At 44.3% G+C, this 22050-nt stretch overlaps 1 protein-coding gene across 1 annotated transcript in view; it reads left to right on the forward strand.

Annotated features, from left to right (window-relative positions):
• AGAP1 (ArfGAP with GTPase domain, ankyrin repeat and PH domain 1) overlaps positions 1 to 22050 on the forward strand; it is a gene marked incomplete at its 3' end in the record, with an annotated part of 314049 nt that overhangs the window by 203434 nt on the left and 88565 nt on the right. Inside the window, exon 13 of the mRNA XM_031063812.1 lies at positions 11911 to 12072. Within this exon, the coding sequence (XP_030919672.1) occupies positions 11911 to 12072 (162 nt within the window). The remainder of the gene's footprint in view (positions 1 to 11910; positions 12073 to 22050) is intronic.

The raw sequence follows: 22050 nt of genomic DNA on the forward strand, positions 1-22050 counted from the left end.
TGTCTTCTCTTGGATAATATAATAATTAAATGTCTCATGCTTCGTAGAATCAGGCTGGCTTGGGTTGGAAGGGACCTTAAACATCATCTAATTCCAGCCCCCAATCCCTGAAGCCAAGGTGTAATTCCCTGCTTTTTTGAGACATTCCCCTTTATTAGGAGAAAACTGAGAAGTTTTTTTTTCCTTCCAACTCTGAATGGTGCTGTTTAAGATGGGTTTTTAAAGTGGTGCCACTGAGCAGAAACTCCTGGAGATCCCAGGCTGGGACCTGAGGTGTCTGAAGCCACGATTTCATCAAACCCTTCTTCAGGTTTTGACCTGGCAGAGCTCATAGGAGAAAATTATTCATGGTTGGGTTGGTATTTTCTGGTTTACTGTATAATTTAGATGACCAGGTGTGGGAGGTGCTTTGTTTTTCACTATACTTCCTAATTTAAGGAAGAAAAGTGCTGGACTGAGTCAATACACTGCAGGAGAGACATTTAAATAAAGAGATTTCAGCTTTTAGCACATTTGAACACAATCAAAAATTACTTGATAGCTACAGAAAAGCAAGTTTCTGGAAACATATTTAGAGATATGTAAGAATTTAAGGTTTGTAGCATGGAAGTTACATATTTTGGCATCTACTTGCGTTGCCAGGTCAGAGGGTAACCTTCCCTGAGAGTTTGCATCAGGCAGCTCTCACTCTGTGTGTGTTTGTGTGTCCTGGCCAGCCTGAAGTTTGATCACACAAAGAAGTAAATTATGCCAGGAATTCCAAATGCTGAGAAATTCAGATAGTGAGTTTCAAATAACACAGTAGGAATAGTTGGAGCTTCTCTCCTCCCTTTTGGCTTCCTCATCCTCTTGCTTAGAAATACTGAAAGACTTTGCTGTTGTTGATATCTGGTCAGCATCTGCTGCTTGTTATGGGCTTAAAAGCAAACATAAAATGGATTAATCAGTTAAGAATTACTAAAAAGAAAGAAAATAAAGAAAAGAAGGGCAGTGTCCCAAGCTGTGCCTGCCTTCCCCTGAGCTCTGGTGTGATCAGGGACAGTGGGAGATGGGTGGGAGACCTACAGGTACTTGGGGCTGAGTTCTGGAGTGGCAGGAGGAGCCCTGGAATATCTGCAGTTATCTGTCACACAGCTCAAAACACCTGCAAACCATCCCTTGCAGGCTGTGCTCTTCTTCAGAGCTTCCCCTCACTTGGTAGTGCTGGAAAAGTGGTGTCTTGAGTCTGTGTGGTGCCTCAAAACGGATCACAGGGCTCAGCTTGTCACTTACTGCTTGTCACTGGGAGGGTTTCATATACAGCTCTGCCACATGGAGGAGGTTTGGACCAAACAGGAAGAATCAGCACTTTCTATTTTGATTTTTAGGCCTGTAAATTCACTATATTTTCTCTGTGCCATGTTACCTCATCCCCAAAAGTTAAATGCTGCTTGGCTTGGTTGGTGCCTTCCTTTGACACTTAAGCACTGCTTGGAATATTCCCCTGAAGGATGGATTTCCATGCCAACTTTGCCAAAAAATCTATGGATAAAATGCCCATTTGATTGCCTAGAACTGATATTTTAAGCTCATATTTCAGCAAATAGTTTTCTCAGAGTGTAATTTCTTGTGATCCAACCACTCTTCTGATCCCACCACGGTCTGTGAGGCAGCAGAGCAGCTCGAGCTCCTCCTCCTCCTCATCCCCTTCCCTCTCTGAAGCCTTTTTGGACCTCAGTGATGGATCAGACACCTTGAATTTCCTCCCACATGGGCAGGGTCTTTCCCAAGGTGCTGTGAGCAGAGGGAATGAGGCTGATCAGGGCAATATTGGGAATTTTGGAAGGACAAACTCAGTTCTAGTCCTTGAGAGTTTCCATTTCAGAGATGTAAAAAAGAAAAAGAGAACAATCCCACCTTTATGAAAATATATGAGTTTAAAAAAGTCTGGATTACTCTTCCCTGCTGGGTTTCCCCTGGCAGAAGGGCTTGGGAAAAACAAAAAAAAAATATTTTTCCCTTAACATCAAGTCACAGTCCATTGTCACAGTCACGGTGGGACAGTGAACAAACTGGAAGTGAAACAGCAGCAGGAAAAAGGAATATTTTCTGTGCTCTGTCAGAAAGCAGGGAAATGAGTAGAGAGTTGGGCTGCTCCTGCTGTTACAAAGCCAAGCACCTTGCCTGGAAAAAGGTTGACTTTGGTTTGAAAATTGGTTTCTTCTTGGGTTCTTGGAGGTGCAGTGTGGGGTTTATTGTGTAAGAACTGGGATTCTGTGTGGCAGCTTCTCCCAGAAAATACAGAGAGATGCAAGGTTGTTGTTTATGTTGTATAGACTTTAAATAACAGGTTGTTAACTGTGGCTTCAGGGAAGGTGCTCACACTTGTAAGCTAACTTGGTAGGAATCTGTGAGCTGGAGGAAATGGATGTTTATTCCCTTCAATCTAAAATTATGTCACTTCTGTGGTGTTTTCAATCCAAGCTGACAAACAATGGTAAAGCAACTGAAATTTAAATTAAATTTACATGGCTCTGAGCATCATTCTGTTGATGCAGCTCAGTTGGAAGTCCTTCAGAAAAGGGTAATTCTTGGACTTGCTCAGTTCCAGCTTTCTCTAAGAGCTGGGAGCAGGGCCAGAGTCCTGTCCTGTCCATCCCACTGGCCAGTCTCTCTGCCCTTTAGGAGCTGGCTCAGCCTGGCTTTGGAGCCAGGAGTGGGTCCAGGTTTCATTCACTCCTGAATTGGGTTGGATTTGAGCTGCTTGACCTCAAGGTGAACTTATTCCTGAAATCTCTCCCAGGAGTCACTTATTTCTTCTCCTCTCCAAACAACCCAAAGCCTGAGCTGTAGCAAGAGCCACTGGAGTAGAAAGTTCACGACTAAAAATAGCTTATGGTGTAGAGATAAATTGTTTCCTGATTAACACTTCATTTAAATGATTTGGTGCTATTAAATTTCCTTAAAATGGTGACTGTACAGTATGTGAAGTATCCCAAAATGTGTTAGTTCCAGGGCCATCGTTAAGTGTGCTGAAGGTTGTTATCTGCTAACTGCTTGTGACATTTCAGATGCTGCAGGAATGGCAGCTCCACCTTCTTATCACTGTGAGGTTCCTGTCTGTCATTAATTGTGACCATCTATCAAATCCTTGGTGTTTTTTGCAGATCATGTAATAATCTTTTTTAATTGGGGGGGGGGGGTCGCTGTGAGGTTTCAGATGTTACGATCAGGCTGGCGATGAGTAAAAATATTTACCAAGCCAAGATCTCAGAAGCATGGGCAGTTTTCCCAAAGCCTTGGGTGGATCTTGGGTGCCTTTGCAAATAAATGCTGAACTGAGCCCTAAATTCTGGAATCTGCTCTGAATTCCCTGCTTGTGGGTGGCTGAGGGTGGCCTGGTGTGGTTGTTGGGAGTTGTCTGTCACTAACTCAGCAGTCGGGCGCGGAACGCTTTCCGCACTTCACCTCCAGCGCTGGTTTTATGCACTTGCCACAGATCACAAATGCAAGTTTGGGACTTACTTTTGTCATCAATCACCCCAGTCAATTTTCCATCTGGGTGGCTCTGCTGTTGGCTCAGTGATATACAGCTGCAGCAACGGGAAGGAGAAGTTGGCAGTTTGCTGGTTTCAAAGGAAAAAAGCCCAATTTCAAGTGCATCCGAGATTTCCCTTTCATCCCACTAGAGGGGGATCCCTCAAGGTCATTTTCTCTGCTTCCTCTGGACTAGGATTTGCCCTTTCCAGAACTAGAGAAATACAAACTTTCATTTAGCTAGTATGCTATATCTCTTAATTATGGGAGAAAAGGAGCAGGGCACAATAATGAAATAAATATTGGATAAAATTAACTGCGTTAGTTAAATATTGAGAAAGATGAGTTTGCTGAGATTTTTTTCTTCAGGGAAAAACGAGCTGTGTGAGGGTCCTTTCTCAAGGTGGGCAAACCCCTGATGCTGCTGAGGTGGATGAAGGGTGGGGATGTGTCCCAGAGCTTCAGGCAGGTGGCTGGAGCCTGCAGTCGGTGCCTGTTTCCCTCTGGATGATTTTCATGGCTCCGTGTCCTGGATAAAATCCCAGATCTCCCCTGTCCACCCGATGCCATCCCTGTGTCTTGAGGGTCACAGGGCACAGCACAAGCAGGTTGGGTATTCAGACCTTGGCAGGTGATGAGTAAAAAAAGGTGGTGTCTGTGCTTTTCCCCCCCAGTGATTTTAAGGTATTAAAGCCATCGGGAGGGTTGAAGCTGATTTACCAAACGGGGGAGGGAAAAAAAAAAATTCACAAATGTGTTTGGAGTATTGAACTGCCGTTGACATCTAAAGTCCCAACCATGCTGTTTTCCTCCACACTCCAGCAATCAGGACATCCAGCAAACCCATAAAAAACCAAACTAATAGCATGAATATTCAGTGACCTAGAATACTAATTATTGTCATGAATATTAATGTGATCGGACTTGCTTTTTCCTCTTCTCTTTCTCTCTGGCTCGGGTTTGTTGTTGGTTTTTTTTTCCCCCTCTATTTTTTTTTTTTAATTTTTTTTTTTTTTTCCACTCAGCCGGCTCTAAAGATGGACCATAATGAGAGCATTTAAGAGAGAGAGCGCTCTCCGGCGTGACAGGGACCGGGGTAATAAGGAGAGCTTGATTAACGTGGTGCACTTGGGGGAGAGATGAGAAGATTCACGTGGGCCTGTTGTGGGGGAGGCAATGAGGCACCGGCGGCTGTGTTGCTGCTCCCTCAGATTAATGAGGCCTAAGAGTGCATTAGGAACAGTGACAAAGGTTTGATCTAATGGGCTCAGTCATTTTTCCTTTGAGTGACAGACGCACAGAAGTAATTGGCTGTGCAGAATGGCAGCTCATTGGCAGTACTTAAGGATACATTATCCCCGTTGTGTGGCCCGCAGAGGCTGTTTATCAAAACTGCTCACACTGCAGACATGCATTCACTTAGCTGCTGTTACAGTGGCAATAGCTATTAAAAAGAGGGGGGAGAGAGAGAAAAAAAAAAAAAAAAAAAAAGGGAAAAAGTCATCTCGCATTGGTATCTTTTGTCTCTTTTGCGAAAATAAAGTTGCTTTGTTCTGTTTCCTGAGGAGGCGGGCGAATGCCAGCAGTGGTCCCTCCCCACCCCAGGAGGCTCTGGCAGGGTTTGGGGAGGGCTGGAGCCCGTGGGAAGCTCCCAAAGTTAGCCCAGGTCATCTCAACAGTCAGGATCCAGGTAGGACCTGCCACCCCCTCTCCAGTTCCATTATTGATCATTTCCACAGACGGTCAAAGGGATTGGGAAGCATTTGACATCCTTTGCCTCAGGGCCTGCACATGCTCTGCTGTACCTGCCTCCGAATGGTTTGGATCTCTGCTGTTGTTTTTCACAAAGTTAAATCCACGGTTCCTGTCAGGATTCACAGCCAAATAAGAGCAACACAAAGCAGTTTTTGCCAGCAAAACACTCACCTCTGGGTCTTAAAGCTGCAGTCCCTGAACAAGCAGGTAGCCTCAATCAGGACTTGCCCAGAAAGCCAAGCATATCTTATTTATTACTGTTATTTGTTAAAACTACAGAAAAATAATCATAATAATCTGCCTGCCGGGGAAGGAAAGCAGGCTTTGATCCCAGCAGAATAAATAGTGGGGGATCTCGAGCAGAAGCCCGCGGTGAAGATCTTGGGTTTAACTTTCTTTTAGAAGAGATGTCTCCTCTGATGACTTAATTTCCCTCCACACTTGCTGTGTTGCTTTGGCATGCTCTGAGAATAATAGCTTTCCTCGTTACACTCCCAGCACCACGTCCTTCACTGCCAGGATATTTCTTGGCACTGCCTTGTTTGTTCATTAGTACTGACCCCTGCACGCTGCTGATCGAGCCCAGTCCGGCAGGGATGGAGATGGAAGAGCTTCCTCTAGGAATAGCTGCTCGTCCTTAGGAATTTTGTTGAGTAAATAAATGCTTCTGGAAGAAAGAAGTCTTAAAACTAAGTTAAACTCACGAGCAAGTTTGCTGCTGCAGTGTTGAAAGGGATTGTCAGCGGGTTGGGGGACAGTTGCAGCACTGGAACCAGTGTGGTTTGGAAAGATTTTTGTCACAGAGTCACAGTGGTTTGGGTTGGAAGGGACCTGAAAGATCATCTCTGTCCAATCCTGCTCCTCATTCCTTCTTGTTTTATGTGTGAGGAGCTTCAGGTAATTTCAGGTGCCTGATGAAGGAGGGCAGGGACCTTGTGCTGCTTGCACACTGCCATCGGGATGGAACAGAATCCGTGGCAATTCTTGAGGGAACTCCACCCCCCTGAAGAACCTGGCTATGAAATTTAGAGCTCTTCAGGTCCCACAGTCTCCTGAGAACACAGCCAGACACCTGGGCAATGCCTCCTTTCCCAGCATGGGGCTCTCCTCAGTGGGAGAGGCAGGAGCTGTTTCCCCAGATCTCAGGGTAGCACACGATCTCCAGAGGGGGCACAGGATGCACCTGGAAAAGATGGATGCTGAGGCAGCAGACTAATGGAACCCAGGGGAGCCATCTCCAAATGTTCCTGGTCCCAGGGTTCACATCTGTGGGTGAGGGAGAGGCAGGAAGCACAGCTGGGATGCTCAGACACTTCCCAGGAAAGGTTTGTCCACTGGAAAGGCTTCTGCACAGCTCTGGGAGTTCATTCTGGGCGTGCTGCAGAGCTGAGGATGGGAAGGGAATGCTTCCCATCTTTCTGCAGCCAGCAGTGAGGCTTCTCCCTTTCCACCCTGAAGAGACTCCAGGGAGCAGTGTGGGTTTGGAAGGGGCATCCACAGCCAATATAACCTACTTGACAGTGCCTGGTGCTGAATTAGAGGGCATTTCAAGAATAGGCAGAATTCCTGCAACACAAATTGACCCAACATGATTTGAAACAATTAACCCTCTGGTATCAAGAGTCAGGATTTCCTGACCCACAACTCTAATGTATTTTTCATTAGTTCTAACAGCTGGTGAGCGCAGCCCTCTGGCCTTAAGAGGTTTATTTCCTTCTCTTTTTCTTTTTTTTTTTTTTCTGGAAGAGAAACTCGTCATGAGCACGAGGAGCTTGGCACAAATGAAACATGGTGAAAGCAGAGCAGTAGGGCTGCAGTTTATGTGATTCAGTCTTTCTCTGCAGCCCCCTGCGAGTCTCACACGCTGCTGCCTCATGGAAAAATACAGTTCTGCTTCACAACTCCTGCTCTGGCTGCTCATCTCATAAATCCAGGAGTGTATTAGTTGCACTTGTGAATGTAACTTCTGGTAGCTGATTTGTTTGGAGGAAATCACAGATGTGTCTGCAGCAGGGAATGGAAATCATTTGTGCCCAGCATCGTTTGTGTCACTTGTGTCTCACTTCTCAGGGTCTGCTTGGGAATTGTATTCCTTCTGCATTTGGAATTAGTGGGTGGTGTGGTTGGTGAAGGTTTGAACTGATGTCTGTACCACTAACCTGTGATGATTCACAGGATTATTAAGTTAAAAACCAGCAAAAGAGGGATTGCAGACATGCTGTCCCTCATACTGTTCCATTACAGAAGCAAACGTGACCAAAACCATGGGTGCTTTATTTTTTGTTGGACAAATCGCTACATATATGTAACCCAGCATTTATATTAACCTTTACTGCATATTTTAATACCATTTTTACAATAGACCTTTTGGCTTTTACCTGTTAGACTCACACTGTTCACATCTTGTCCAACCCCCTGTTTGTATGAATCCTGGTTATTTTAATTTCATTTCTAAGTCTTGCTCCGTTGTTTTGGAAATCTGAAGGGCTGTGTGTGAGCAGCCAGAGTGACTCCCTTGTTCTCCTTCTGCCCCCGTGTGTGTTTCTCTCAGCTTCTCCACTCTCCTTGGCTTAATTCCTCATGCTCTTTGCAGCCTTTTACACTGAATAAATGGGCATTTAAATGGGATTTCGTGTGAGCACACTCACTTTTCTTAGGGGCTGCTCTGCTGAGCAGTGGCCAAACCTGGAAATTACCTTGAATCTTAATTTGGATGGGTTTTGTGGGGCTTAATTGTTTGAACGTTTTGTAAGCGCGGCCGTAACAGGGTGTTTTATAACATCAGAAAAGATAGTTTTAATAAAGCTGTCTAGAGCTAGAAAGAGGAACTCTTTCTTTGATGCTCCTTTGGTAGATGAAAACATTTTTGTTCAATAGGAGACCAGCATCTTTTTTTTTGCTCATTTGAGACAAGTTCTGGCAACATACTGATATTCATTCAAATATAAATGCCATATTCCCTTTGAAATGCAAATTGTTTAAAGAAAAATAGCATATGGTAGAGGTAAGTACCTTTTCAAATCAGCTCCCACACTTTAGGGATGTGAGTACAGCTAAAATTATTCTTTGGAAAGAATCTGGAGCCTTTGACACATTGAAGCTTGAACTAATCAAGGCTTCCCAGTAAGCATATACACATATCCATATCAAGGAAACAGTGCTGAGAATACATGGATTAGCATAGTAATTTAACTGCCCCCTGCTAATCAACTTAAGCAACCAGCTGATGCATGCAGGATGCATTTGAAGAGGCAACTCTTTCACAGCTCCAGCCTGGGCCAGGTAGCAGAGCAGGAGCCTGGGGTTGGTGTGAAGATGGGACTTTGTCCTTGGCTGGGGGTAGAAGAGGTGCAGGATGTAAAGCCTGACCCAACACACAGGCTTTGCTGGTCATGGATCAGGGAACCACAGAATGGTTTGGGCTGGAAGGACTCTTAAACCTCATCTGGTCCAACCCCCTGCCCTGGGTGGGGACATCTTCAGCATTTTCTTCACTGATACTGCTGGCCTCCTCTTCTTCACTGTCTCCTGCTTGCCTCCTGAAAGGCTGAGCTGGTTTCTGCTGTCCAGGCTTTATCCCCGAGGAAAATTAAAGGAATTTTGCCAGGTCTGGTTTGGGGTTTGCCCATTGTAGATGGGAAGAACTGTGGGACTCTGTTGGAGAAGCTCTGGCAAGAGCAGCAGTCCTTGTTTTGGGGTGGCAGCTTTAGTGCTCATTGTGGGATTCATGTCCTGCAGTTGCACTGAGAAGTGGGAAAATCAGAGCTGGATTGGGAAATAATGATTTTTAAATAAGGTTCTAAGTAACAAGTTTGTACTAGAGCTGAGCATATCAAGGAGGGGAACAGGAAAGGAAAAGCACACTATTTTCTGTGGTCTGACCCTTCTGATGTCTACTCATGGATGCTGGCTTGATGGGCTGATATGTCATGAAAATACACACCTTGCAGCATCTGGACAAAGTGGGATTTAATCCTGAATAAATACTATGATAAAAATTGCAGGATAAAGGTTACCAGGCTGTGGCAGTAGGAAAGAGGGAGCTGGGCTGGATTCATCACAGTTCACTCAAGTGTCACATGAATGCACTTGGCACCTGTTTTTTGCTAGCAACCTTTGAGAGAGGTGCAGTGGAAGAACAATTCTGCTTTGTTTCCCAGAAGAAGTCACTTTTGAACATGTTCATGTCACAGCGTGGGGCTGGAGCTTCCTCAGATGGCATTAAGGGGAGAGGAGAGCTTTTGGTGCTGACATGATGACACAGAAACCTTGATGGTCTCTTTTCAAGGGGTTGGTTTTGCATCGTGGTCAGAAGATGATGGGACACTTGTGTTCAAAAGCTTGTGGGCTTGTAGAAGATGTCAGCACAAAAATATCACTGCTTGTGTTGTGTCTGTGCTGGCCTAAATCTCGAGTTGGTAGAACCCACTTGCTCTCAAACTCTTGTCAGTCACATCAGCCTTAATCTGGTGGATCATCAAAACAAATTATTAATATTCATAATTTTTCTGGATTGTGAAAACCAGAGGAAAAGGGGATTTCAAAGCAAGCATCACAGAAGCAGATTCGGAAGGAGAGATTTTTTTCTAAGGCAGTGCAAAATACAACTTTGGTCAGCTCATGTTTTAATTTTCTATTGTGGTTTTAAAATACTGAATTGCAATTCAGTCCTCTGCTGTGTAGTTTCATGCCTTGGGAGGTCCCAAATGGTTCCAAAACCCACCTTAGACTTTGCATAATGAAACAAATGAGTTTTCCTGTCTATATGTTTCATGTCTGCAAAGCAGGGATTGCCAGGCAGAAGTTCTGGAGGGCTGAGTAAGTACATTGAAGACACAGATACAGTGATGGATCTGTGTTAAGGACTGAAGAGGAGATTTTGTCTTGGGAAAGGGGAGGAGAGAAAGGGACAATTATGCCAACTCTAATAAACACAAAGTAGTTCACTAAGCTCTGCTGTCTTCCCAAAGGCTGCTCTGGGAAAAGACATAATGATAGAACTGGGAGTCAGGAGATCTGGGTTTTATTTTCAAGTCTGCCACAATCTTCCTTTGTGGCCCTGGGTCATTTAACCTCTGAAAAATGGGGGAAATGATAGCAGATAATTAACAACCTCACAGGAGCATTGAAAATTAATTCATTAATTTTTCTGAACTCATCAGTAGAAGGTGCAATGGAAATGCAAAGTGTGAGGGTGCGTTATAACGCTGCGTCTGTTCCTTTCCCTTTGCATGTGTTTTTTAAAGAGTGTTCTTCAATCCAGAGAGGACCTGTGGGGCACCTTTAGAGAGCCTGTCACGAGGAATGAAACTGTAAATTTTTCGTGGCTTTATGATATGCAAGGCCTGTTGCTAGGGATGGAGTAAAATGTGCTCAGAACCCAAAACAGTGGAGCAGGTTTTGGCCCATAGTAAGTTGTAAGTAAGACGATCAGAAACCTGAGTTTCTGGAAAGGTTTTAATTGTTTCTGCTCTAAAATGTATTCAACCAGATCACACTTGTCCTGTTTTATGGTGAGAAACCTGTCCCTGTCACTCCCCCTTGCACACAGCTCCCAGCATTTTAATGTCCTAGGCCTCAGTGATTGTGAAAATACAAAAGTGTTTACTGGGTAAAGGCTGTTCTTTGTGTGTCCCCTTTTGTGTCACATTCCTGGGACCAGCCCCAGGAATGATACTTGCAGTCAGTCCAGTGTCTGCTTTGTGTCATGATGTTGTTTTAAGATTAAATGTCCAAGAATTTTTTTTTTTTTGCTCCTTGGTCTCTCAGTGCTGGCAGTCCTTTGCTCCCCATCAGTGTGTTCTTGGGGGACATGCCTGTGTCAGGTATTATTTAGATGTGGATTGTTTTAAACTCTTGGAGTTGGCTCAGTTGTAGAAACAGTGGCTTTTAGGAATAAATTGATGTAGCATTCACATTCTCTGATAAAATCCCTTCACCCAGGATTTTTCTCCTGGGAAGCTGAGAAGCCTCAGAGAAAAGGAAAACAATTCTTAACTAATTTGTTTCTCCTGTGTTGTGCTCATGTGGAATGTGTCTGGAGATTGTTTACCCACAGGTGATTGTTCCATTGGATTCTGCTGGGAGTTGTTTTGGCTCTTTGGCCAATCAGGGCCAAGCTGTGTCAGGACTCTGGAGAGAGTCAGGAGTTTTCATTATTATCTTTTTAGCCTTCTGCAAGTGTCCTTTCTCTACTCTTTAGTATAGTATAGTATTCTTTAATATAATATAGTATGATAAAATAATAAATTAGCCTTCTGAGAACATGGAGTCAAATTCATCATTCCTGCCTTTGTCAGGATATTTCCCAGCAAATACAATAAAATTGATTTTCTGTGCCCAGTCTAACAAGCAGAGAAGCTCCAGAGAGAGTGCCTGGGAGCAGAGTGGTGGAAGACCATGTTTCCCAGAAGGTGAATGAACAGAATGACGTGATACCATGAAAAATTTAGCTTTTTTTAATCTTCTTAGCTGGATTTGAGCTGGTCTCAGGACCATCAGCTCCGGCGCTTCAGGGAGGGTCGTTGTGTGGGTGAAGTAACCCCTTCTTTCTGCTCATTAAGCACCCCCCCATCCATCCTGACACCAAATCCCTTGTGTGCTCTCTATTGACACGATTTGTTTTCCCTTTGTGCCTAGGGAACGTGACTACTAGCACATCTGTGTCTCAGATGGCCAGTGGGATCAGTCTGGTGTCCTTCAACAGCCGCCCGGACGGTTTGCACCAGCGCTCCTACTCGGTCTCCAGTGCAGATCAGTGGAGTGAGGCCACAGTCATTGCCAACTCTGGCATTAGCAGTGGTAAGAAACCTGCAGCTCTGGGGGGTTCACGTGCCTTGGGGTGAAGGGGGACTTTGGTGCTCTTGGTTTTTTCCAAAAGGGAAAAAAAAGGAAACAAAACGGCGCCCACCGCGTTGTGGTGTTGGGTGCTGAGGGAACAATTGGAAACTTGCAGAGGGAAAAACTGGAATTAGAAAAGAGGAAATGGATTAACTTTAAACATTGACTTTTTTGTGTGACAGGGCAAGGGGGAATGGCTTTAAACTGAAGGAGAGGAGGTTTAGCTTGGATATTAGGGAGAATCCTTCCCTGAGAGGATGGTGGCATTAGCAGTGGTAAGAAACTTGAAGCTTTGGTGGGGTGAAGGAGGACTTTGGTGCTCTTGCCTGAAGCTTTGGGGTGAAGGAGGACTTTGGTGCTCTTGGTTTGTCTCAAAAGGGAAAAAAAAGGAAATGAAATGGTGCCCACCACATTGTGGTGTTGGGTACTGAACTGGCAGAGTCTGATGGGAAAATTGGAATTAGAAAAAGGGGAATGAATTAGCTTTAAACATTGACTTTTTTGTGTGACAGGGCAAGGGGGAATGGCTTTAAACTGAAGGAGAGGAGGTTTAGCTTGGATATTAGGGAGAATCCTTCCCTGAGAGGATGGTGGCATTAGCAGTGGTAAGAAACCTGCAGTTTTGTGGGCATGAAGGGGGACTTAGGTGCTCTTGTTTTTTTCCAAAAGGGAAAGAAAAGGAAATGCAATGGCGTGCAACCTGTTGTGGTGTTGGGTGCTGAACTTGCAGAGGGAAAAATTGGAATTAGAAAGAAGGGGAATGGATTAATTTTAACTTTTTTTTGTGTGACAGGGCAAGGGGGAATGGCTTTAAACTGAAAGAGAGGAGGTTTAGCTTGGATATTAGGGGGCAGTCCTTCCCTGAGAGGGTGCTGAGGCCCTGCAAAGGTTGCCCAGAAAAGCTGTGGCTGCCCTGGAAGTGTCCAAGGCCAGGCTGGATGGGACTTGGAGCAGCCTGAGAGAATTCAGGGATTGTTTTTTCTACTTGAAAAGCTAATGTAGTTGCAATACTGCTTAATTTTAATTTCAGGTACATAATCATAGGATCCCAGAATGGTCTGGGTTGGAAGGGACCTTCAAGCCCATCATCCCCTTCCATACCTTCCCCTATTCCAGGTTGCTCCAAGCCCCATCCAGCCTGGCTCTGGACACTGCCAGGGATGGAGCAGCCACATAATGGGTGTTGTTTGCTTGATACTGAGATTCCTTGCCCTGTGTGATGGATGTTAGCAGTAAATGACCCTCCAGATCTTCTTCTCCTCAGCGTGTCCTTTCTCTGCTGTGCTCTTGCTCCATTGCCTGCACACTCCTGGCACACTCCTAGTGTTTCCTCTGTGGAGCATTTAACAGCATTAAAAGGAGCAGCCACTATTCTTGATGGTGTTTTGGAATTATTAGATTGTAGCAATAATTGTTTTTAAAGGGTAGATGTGATGTTTGCTCCCAGACCGGGGTGAACAGGTCAGGAGAAAGGGGAGGAGTGCTGTTTCTGATGGCTGCCCCTAAAATGGGAACAGTTAGGGGAATATGGGAACTATTTCACACGTCCCACATATATCTCTGTGTCTGTAGAGGGTCTGAACCTGAGTATAGCCCTGAGAGCATCTCTGGGCAGGTTTTTAGTGCCACCTTAGGAGAACAGAAGGTTTAAAATCATGACCACCGTGTTTCAGAGTGACATTAACTATCAAATTGACACTTAGCAAAGCACAGACCTTTTCCTGGAGCTGTAAACATGGGGGCAGCACCTTCAGGAGAATTGGCATTAAAATGGTCCAGATGTTGCCTAAGAATTTTCTGCTTGAGCCTTGCAGGAAGGCAGGGATGCTGTGAAGCAGCGCAGTGCAACAAATGCTTCAGCTCTGTTCTCCTCTGTGTCCACCCAGCTCACCCACTCCTGGTGAAGCTTTTAGGGGGGGCAGAATTGCCCTGCATGGAGGCTGAGCTGGTTTCCATCTTAAAAATCATATATTTTCTGCCTCTTTTTCCTGAACTGCTTGGCCATTTTAATGCACCCCAGCTCCACCTCCCTTCTGAAAGGTTAGACTAAAGTTTGGGCTTTTTTTGAGCAGGTGCCATCCGTGTGCCACATGTCCCAAATGAGGCTGCAGGGGAGAAAAACCTCCAAAATCCAGTGATCTCCTATAAGCAGCATGGAAATAGAATGTTAAAAATTAGAAATATCCTCTGAATTCCTGCCTTTGCCAGCCCCTTGACTTCAAAATGCTGGGGTTGCTGGACTGGCCTTTTGCTCCTGCTGCTGGTTTGCAGTTCCTGGTGAAGGGAACCTTTTCTCCCACCTCAGCCCTGCTCTCTCCCATATGTGCAGTACCTGTTTCTGACTTGACATTCATGTGGGATTACTTCTGGCTCAAAAGAGATGACAGCCAGAATTACCTATGAAATACTTATTTTGAAATTGCAGGTGACTGGTGGGTGCTTGTGAAGAAGCCTACCTTGAATTATTTCTTGCAGAGGTTCTAATATTTAAAACAAATTTTTTTGAGGGGTTGTTTTTTTATAAATATGATGGGAAAACTGGATTAAAAACAAGTTTTAGGCAACTGAGGGTCAGCACACTCAGAAGTATTGCACTAAAACTCCTACAAAACCTCAAGAATAATTGATTGCTCTGAGTGTATCATCTTTGGGTAAGCTCAGAGATGTGTCCTTTATGTTGGCAAGTTGACGCATGAAAAACCCTTTTTAATTTCTGGGGGTTTTTTCTCCATTAAAAGATTTTTGAATTTTAGTCATAAAAAGCTAATACTGTGAAAGCAGCAGGTATGGCAAGAAGCTAAGCATCTTTTGGAATTCAAATGCCAATGTACTGGAGAATATGCCTGCTTATTGTCACGTGGTTTTATTGTAGACAAAATAACATATTGGGATTCAATTTTTCTTTGCACCTTTTTTTCACATTAAATTAATACTTCGTGTGGCTCCAGAGAACTTTTCAAAGTCTTCCAAACCAGACCTTTGGTTTCCTGGGGCTTCTGTCTTTCAAGCAGCTGTGAACATCTCCTAATTAGATAAATTACTTTGTAGTGGGCAGAGCCACAAAACAGGAGGTGCTGGTTAAATTAAAGGGGAAAAATAGAAAAATCCATTCTCTGAAATGGAATGCCCCACTGCTTTATGACTATTACTGTTGTAAGGTTTTACATTTAAGTACCTGAGGTTTAAAATTAAATGTCTAATATAATTTGGTGCTGGTAACATGAAGCCTGTGCCTGCCCTGGGAGAAAATCTCGACAGCTTAGTTTGGTGTTTCAAATTGCTGCGTGCTGGATAGTGAGCAGCTCGTGCTGCTGGCTCACTATTTAGCTCACTCCCACCTGCTGTTCAGCATCATTTCCAATTCAGGAACATATTTGCCTTAAAAACTCCCGAAATTTCAAAAGGCTGTTCCAGCAGCATATGAAAAATTAATTCTTTTTGCCTTTTTTCCTCTTTTTTTCCCTCCCCCCTTCTCCTCTGTGCTCTTGTAAGTGCTTGACAGAAGTAATTTTAGCAGCAAGGGAGAATAAAAACTGGGGGCAGTAAATCCCTGTCCAGGAACCTCTTGTGTAGATTCTTTATGGACCCAGAATTGATCTGCGTGTCAGATCCTGATGTAGTTTCAACTGTTTATCACCCTAATGGTGGTAGAGAGACCATGAACATCAACTTATAATCCCCCATGAAAGAAATTGGTGTTTGCAGTCAATGAAGGAGCAGCTCAGCTTTATTGATAGATTTGGAACAATTACTGCTGCTCCAGCTATTGGCCCAGAGGTTTTCCTGGATCCCACTGGAAGCCTGCGATGTTTTTTCCTCTGATAAATCTCCTCCTTGATGTTTTGTTGGTTTGGGTTTTTTTCTTTTATCGCCCAGAATTATCTGTAGTTGCTCATTGCTGGGGCACAGGAGGGTTTCTGGTCTCAGGGGAGCCATTTGTGACCTGTTTGGGTGTTAAAAGTTCTGCTCTGGATTGTTCATCCCACAATTCCTCCTCTGTAAATCCAGCTGTTATTTTCATAAAACCACAACATTTTTGCAGTTGGAAAAACCCTCAAATATCATCAAGTCCAACCCTGAACCCAACACTACCAAGCCCACCACTAATCCCTGTTCCTAAGTGCCAAATCCAAACATTTTTGAACACTTCCAGGGATGATGGAAGTGTTGTTGGGCTGTGCTCCAGGGAACAGGGACAGGAGGAGAGGGAACAGCCTCAGGCTGGGCCAGGAGAGGCTCAGGATGGACATCAGCAGGATCCCCATGGAAAGGGGGCTCAGGGATTGGAACTGCCCAGGGAGGTTTGGAGTCTCCATCCCTGGAGGTGTCCAAGGATCTCCTGCACGTGGCACTCAGGGCTCGTGGCTGGGGACAGTGGCAGGTTGGACTCAGTGGTCTTGGAGAGCTTTTCTAATTCCATGATTTTAGAGGTGCTGATGTCCCTAAAGAGCTGGGTCTGTCTGCTCTCCAGTCTTCACAGTTTTTGCATCTCTGAAGAGCCTGACAGACAGACAGACAGCAGAAGTTTTTGTGGTGTCAGGAACCACAGGCAGCTGCCTTGCAGAAGTGAGGTTTGTGAGCCATTGCTCTGAGAAGACCAAGGATGTCATTTCCCACCTGGGCATGAAGCAGCAGCTTGGTTCATTCTCTTTTTCAATGTCCTGTTTTATCATTTGGCTTCTGTGCCCTGAGACCATCAGAGGCAGGGATCCAGCATTCAGCTCTTCTGACAGAGCCCTGCAAACAGCACTTTGCATGGGACAGGGATTTCTGCTCTCTGCGCTTGTAAATTGTCATTTGAATTCCAGCATGATGTAAAATTCTGCAGTAAATCAAATATCTGTTTAAATATCATCCACTTAGGCTTTATCACTGTACAATTGCTTGTACGGGCCATTTGAGCTCGGCTGTAATTTATGGGAGTTGTAATACCTGGTGTCTTCTGAGTTTCTAACAGTTTGGTCTTAGGGTTTATTAATGTAAAATTGAGTTCTCACTGTGCCATGGGGTGTGAGAGGTCGCTGGAGTGTTGATATTAATGCAGACCTTGCAACTTGCCTTCCTTGTCTGATCCTAAGTGCTGGGAATGATTAAATGATGGAACCTTCTGCTCTGCCTTGGGAGAGGAAATGGTTCAACCTGACATCAGAAAATACCGTTTAGAGCTGTTGGAATTCCACAGGCAAGTTCTTGGCCAGGATCAATTATATAATTTCAAATAGATTTGTAGAATTTTGGGATTGTTTTTGGTCGGTGTATACAGATGGGTCCGGTCAGAAGAGCTTTTTCCTCCTTATTTAAATATGGAAATTGTGACTGAAAAGCAAATACAGATTTATTTTCTCCTTTTTTTTTTTTCTAGCTGCTTTAGGACTACTCTGGAATTTTCTGTAGTTCTTACTACTTAATATAATAAAATTCATCATGCATAATACATGCACATAGTTTACATTATTTTACACAGGACAGGAAAAGAAACATTCTTCTCCTTTTCATACCTTTTTGTGATCCACAAATTGCTTTTGGCAAAATATTTCCAGAGGGAAAATATTGCAGTTCAGCAGGGTAAACTGTGCTAGCAACAACTTATTATTGCCTTTGTTTTCTCAGCATACCTTGAGGAAACTTGGGTTATAAAGCACTGTTATCTAACAATTTCTGCAAAGCCTTCCCCTTTCAGCATGAGGTTGTATGCTGAGAAACTTCCAGTATTTAAATTTACCTGGCATTCTTGACAGGCTCTCACCTGAAATAGCCCAGTCAGCCAGAAATATTAAAAAATCTCTGTGTAGCAGAGGAAACTGGTAATTTTTTGGATTTGCTGATCCTGCAGGACTTGAGGTTTCAAAGTGGTTTTAATTCAGGCAGGGCACGATGGGGTTTTGCAACCTGTGGTTCCCCAAAGTAATGTAAGGCCTGGAGGGCAGTGGTGATAAATAAGTGCTCTGGAAAGGGGTTTGGAGCATTAACCCAGCTGGTGCTGCCTGCCTGGGCTTTTTGGGAATGTGTTATCCTCTGGAAGCAGCAGGACTCAGTGCTTACCCCTCCTGTTCTGCAGCTGGGAAATCCCAGCTCAGTGGGAAACCTTGGGGTCACCATCCCTGCAAGTGTTGTGAACTCTGCGGCACTTAGGAACACGTGCTGGGTCAGGGGCTGGACCCAGGGCTCCCAGAGGGCTTTTCCAACCTGAATCATGCTGAGGGTCTGTGCCTCTCTCCTGCCCACCCTGGGTGGCAGCTCAGTGACACCAAACTGGAGATTAGCTGTTGCCATCTGAGCCTGGTGTCCAGCAGAGAGGTGACATCAAAGAGTGAAAGGTCTGAGAGCAGCTCTTCACTGCGTGTCTCTGGTGGCACCAAGAGCCCTCTGAGGTTTGAACTCTGCCATGATGTTGGTGTAGGGAGGACTTTGGGCATTTCTGTGCAGCTTGGCTGAGTTTCAGCTGCTCCTCCATTAATCCAGTGCTGCTGCTTAAATCCTTTTTGCAATTCTCCATCTGCTTTTCTTGTTGAAGATCTTCTTCTTTCTGCTCTTCCCCTGATTAAAACACAAAGAATTGTTGCATTCAGCAATTAAATCCTGCTCTTGATTCCAAGAAACATCAGTTTGCATCCTCAGGTAATTTGGCATTGGCAACCTGACGCTGATCTTAGTGTTGCTCACAGCCTGGAGTGCCAAATGTCTGTCAGTAAATTGTTCATGGGACTAAATTAACTTCTTGACTGAGCTATAAAGCTCTGGGTTTTCCCAGCATTTACTCATGGATGTTTAAATACAGATTTTGCATTTAGTTGGGCTTAGGATTTACACTGAAGTAAAAATGCAAGAGGCATGTTCTTTATAACAGGGGAAAAGGTGATTTATTCCTGGTTACTGATGTTGATTAATCTGATTTGATTGTCTGGCAGTGTTCAGTAAATCAGTGCTTTTTCTGCCTGTAGCTGGGCTTGGTTGTCACACCTTCTCTGTTATCCCCACTCAGGAGGAAAAAAGAGGGAGAAGCCCTCAAGACAAAGCACTGTACTTTTATTCCTGGAGTTTAGGCTTTAACCTGACAGACCAGTGAGGAAAGTGAATGTTGTCTCCATCAGCTCTTCAAGCTCCTGTCCAAGAAACACTTCCCAAAAGTCAGGGCTTCTCCAGGAAGGCAGCTGGATACCCAGCATGGATCTGTGTAGCTCAGACATTTGACTGATACAGCCCTTAAAGTCTGCAAAATGTATTCTCTTCTCTGGTTTTATATTAGAACCAGTATTTTGGATCATTACATAAAAACATTTTAATGTAAGGTATAATATTGGAGATGATCACAGCTCTGGACAAGGGGAATTCTTCATCAGGGAGGCTGTCCTGTAATCTCATTTGTATTTAGAAGAGTGTAAGTTTTAAAGGTTTTTATTTTGCATGTTTGCAGTTTAAGGTTGCTTTAATCTGAAATGTTTGCAGTAATTGCAGGGAATTAAATCCATGAGCTGGATTCACACAATATCCTGCTGGAGGTTATGGACTTTGAAAATAAAATCACGTTTGCAGAGAACATTATAAATCGAGAGACACACTCTCAAGTAAACATAGAGGGAAGACATAATGCTGCAAGAGCAGAATGTGACATTTTATAAACTCTCTGATTCAAGTAGTGTGCCTTACAAATTTCATAAGCCCACTGAATTCTGTATTTAAGGACTTTATAAGGAAGACTTAAGGAGGGAAATAAATAAGCTTCCCAAATCAGCGAGCTTTTATTTTTCCTTAATCTTTTTCTCTTAGTGTAAATAAGCTCAGTTTATCTAATAATGTAAATTCTAAATTTATTTTAAGTGTTGTAAGGGTTTAAACTCAAAGCTGAGAAAGCACAATGTTCATCTCCCATGGGAGCAAGTCCTGATTTGAGGATTTCTTCTTTGCACATCCACACTCCACAAGTTCCAGCAGATGCTTGTAATAGTTCCATCCTTGTTTAATGTTTAATGTTCCATTCTTGTTCAGTGTGCAGCCAGGAGTGCAGTGCTTTGTTTTGTAGGGTCTGGAGGAAGAAACACACTCAGTGCTTTTATCCCTTCTTGGGCCTTAATGAAGTTTCTGTTCCAATTAAGAGCAGAGCAGTTGCCTCCTCAAGCGTGGCTGCTGCCAGGCTGGGTTTCTCCCCAGCCCAGATCAGAGCAGGGGGTTCTTCAGGGATGTTGTGTATTCCTTACCTATGGAATCCAACACTTCAAAGCTTGGGGTTTTTTAGGGATGTTGTGTATTCCTTACCTATGGAATCCAACACTTCAAAGCCACCTCAGAGCGCTCGCAGCTCGGGGAGTGAAAGAAGCCTCTGTGCAGGGCCCTGGCCACAACCTGGGGATTGTTGGGGGCCAGCTGGAGCTCAGAGCTTCCCTTCCTGCAGGTGGGAGAGCTTCCCCTCCCTTTCAAGTGCCTGGGCCCTTCATTTGTCACAGTTGATCTCATCCCTTCATGCAGCTGGGCTGTGAGCAGTATCCAGTGCACCAGGGGCTTCTCTGAGGAAGGGCCCCCACTTATTTATCCCAGAGCTAGAAAGAGGGCTTGATTAAAATTGGAAATTAAAAAAAAAAAAGTTTGTGGATGGTAGTTATGCCACCTGACACCTCTGAAAGACAGAGCTTTGTGTTTTAAGAGCTTCGCTTTTCAGCTCTGGGTGTCTGCGATAGGAAAATGTTTGATTTTGCCTTTGATTAAGAGCAGGCTTGGTGTTGCTGCCATTATTTCTCTTCCTTTCTGACAGTGCTGCTCATGGCATACATTACCAGGAAAGCCTTAGCTTTTTCCTGCCTAGCATGATGCAATTAACAGCCAATTTGCTATACAGCAATTATTCAGCTTTAATTGGAAAATGTTAATAGTGAAAATCTCTTGGTTTTTTTTTTTTCCCTCCAAAACACTGATATTAGGGCTTGTCACTGAAGTCTTGTGGACTGACAGTGGAGAGTTTCCTAACCTCTTCTCAATTACCACAGAGTGGGTTTGAAGCTTGAAGTTATCCACAGGTTATACAGACGGAAGGTTAAAGTACAGGAGTAGAGACGAGACATCTTTCTGGCTCTGAGCATCCTTTGAAGAGAGTCAGTTCTTCCTCTCTGTCTTACTTTGCCTATCTTGAAACACAAGGTAAATATTTTAGTAGGAAGTGATTCAGTAAGCCATGGATTCATTATTTTCCAAGTGCCTGCTGACCTGCAGGCTCTATTTCAAAGCAAAGTGTTGTTAAATGAGGATTTTTTTTATGCAATGAGAAGACAGCGCTGATGGTTAGATCAGGGTGGAGCTCTGCCTCCCCCTCTGTGTAATTAAGGTAAATTTAAATGCATCTCATTTTGATCTAAAATAGGATTTGTATGTACCTGACCATGATGGAAAATTCACCCAAAATGTGTTCTTTTAGTGTGCTCCAAGGCTCTGTTTGTTCCCCATCACCATGCCTGGGGATGGTCCTGGTGGATTTGCCACATCCAGGGTGCTGCAGTTGGCAGCTGTTCTTGAGGTGCCTGATGATCTACCTGGCTTCAGAAAGGAGAGATAGAAACCAGTAACAGCATAAATAATAGAATCACAAAACAAAATGGTTTGGGTTGTAAGGGCCCTAAAGTCCCTCCTGTCCAACTTCCCACTTGGACCAGGCTGCTCCAAGCCCCATCCAGACTGGCCCAGACGGACCAAGACGTGACCTGGAATTGAACCAGGAGCTTCTGCCCCGAGGTGTGTCTTCAAAAGGACCACCCATCTCCTTTCCCCCTCGTGGGGAGGGCACAAATTCCCTGAAATGAGCAAGGTGCCTGCAGTGAATCCCCAGAATTTCTGCCTTCTGTGCTGTTTTCCCCTCTCCGTTCCACACCCACTTGGCAGCAATTCAGGCTGACACCACACAGGGCTCACAGGGCTGGTGCTGCCCAGCGAAAACCTCCTGCCAGAAGAATTAGG

Source organism: Geospiza fortis, unplaced genomic scaffold (genome assembly GCF_000277835.1).
Source record: "Geospiza fortis unplaced genomic scaffold, GeoFor_1.0 scaffold179, whole genome shotgun sequence".
Classification (NCBI taxonomy): Eukaryota; Metazoa; Chordata; class Aves; order Passeriformes; family Thraupidae; genus Geospiza; species Geospiza fortis.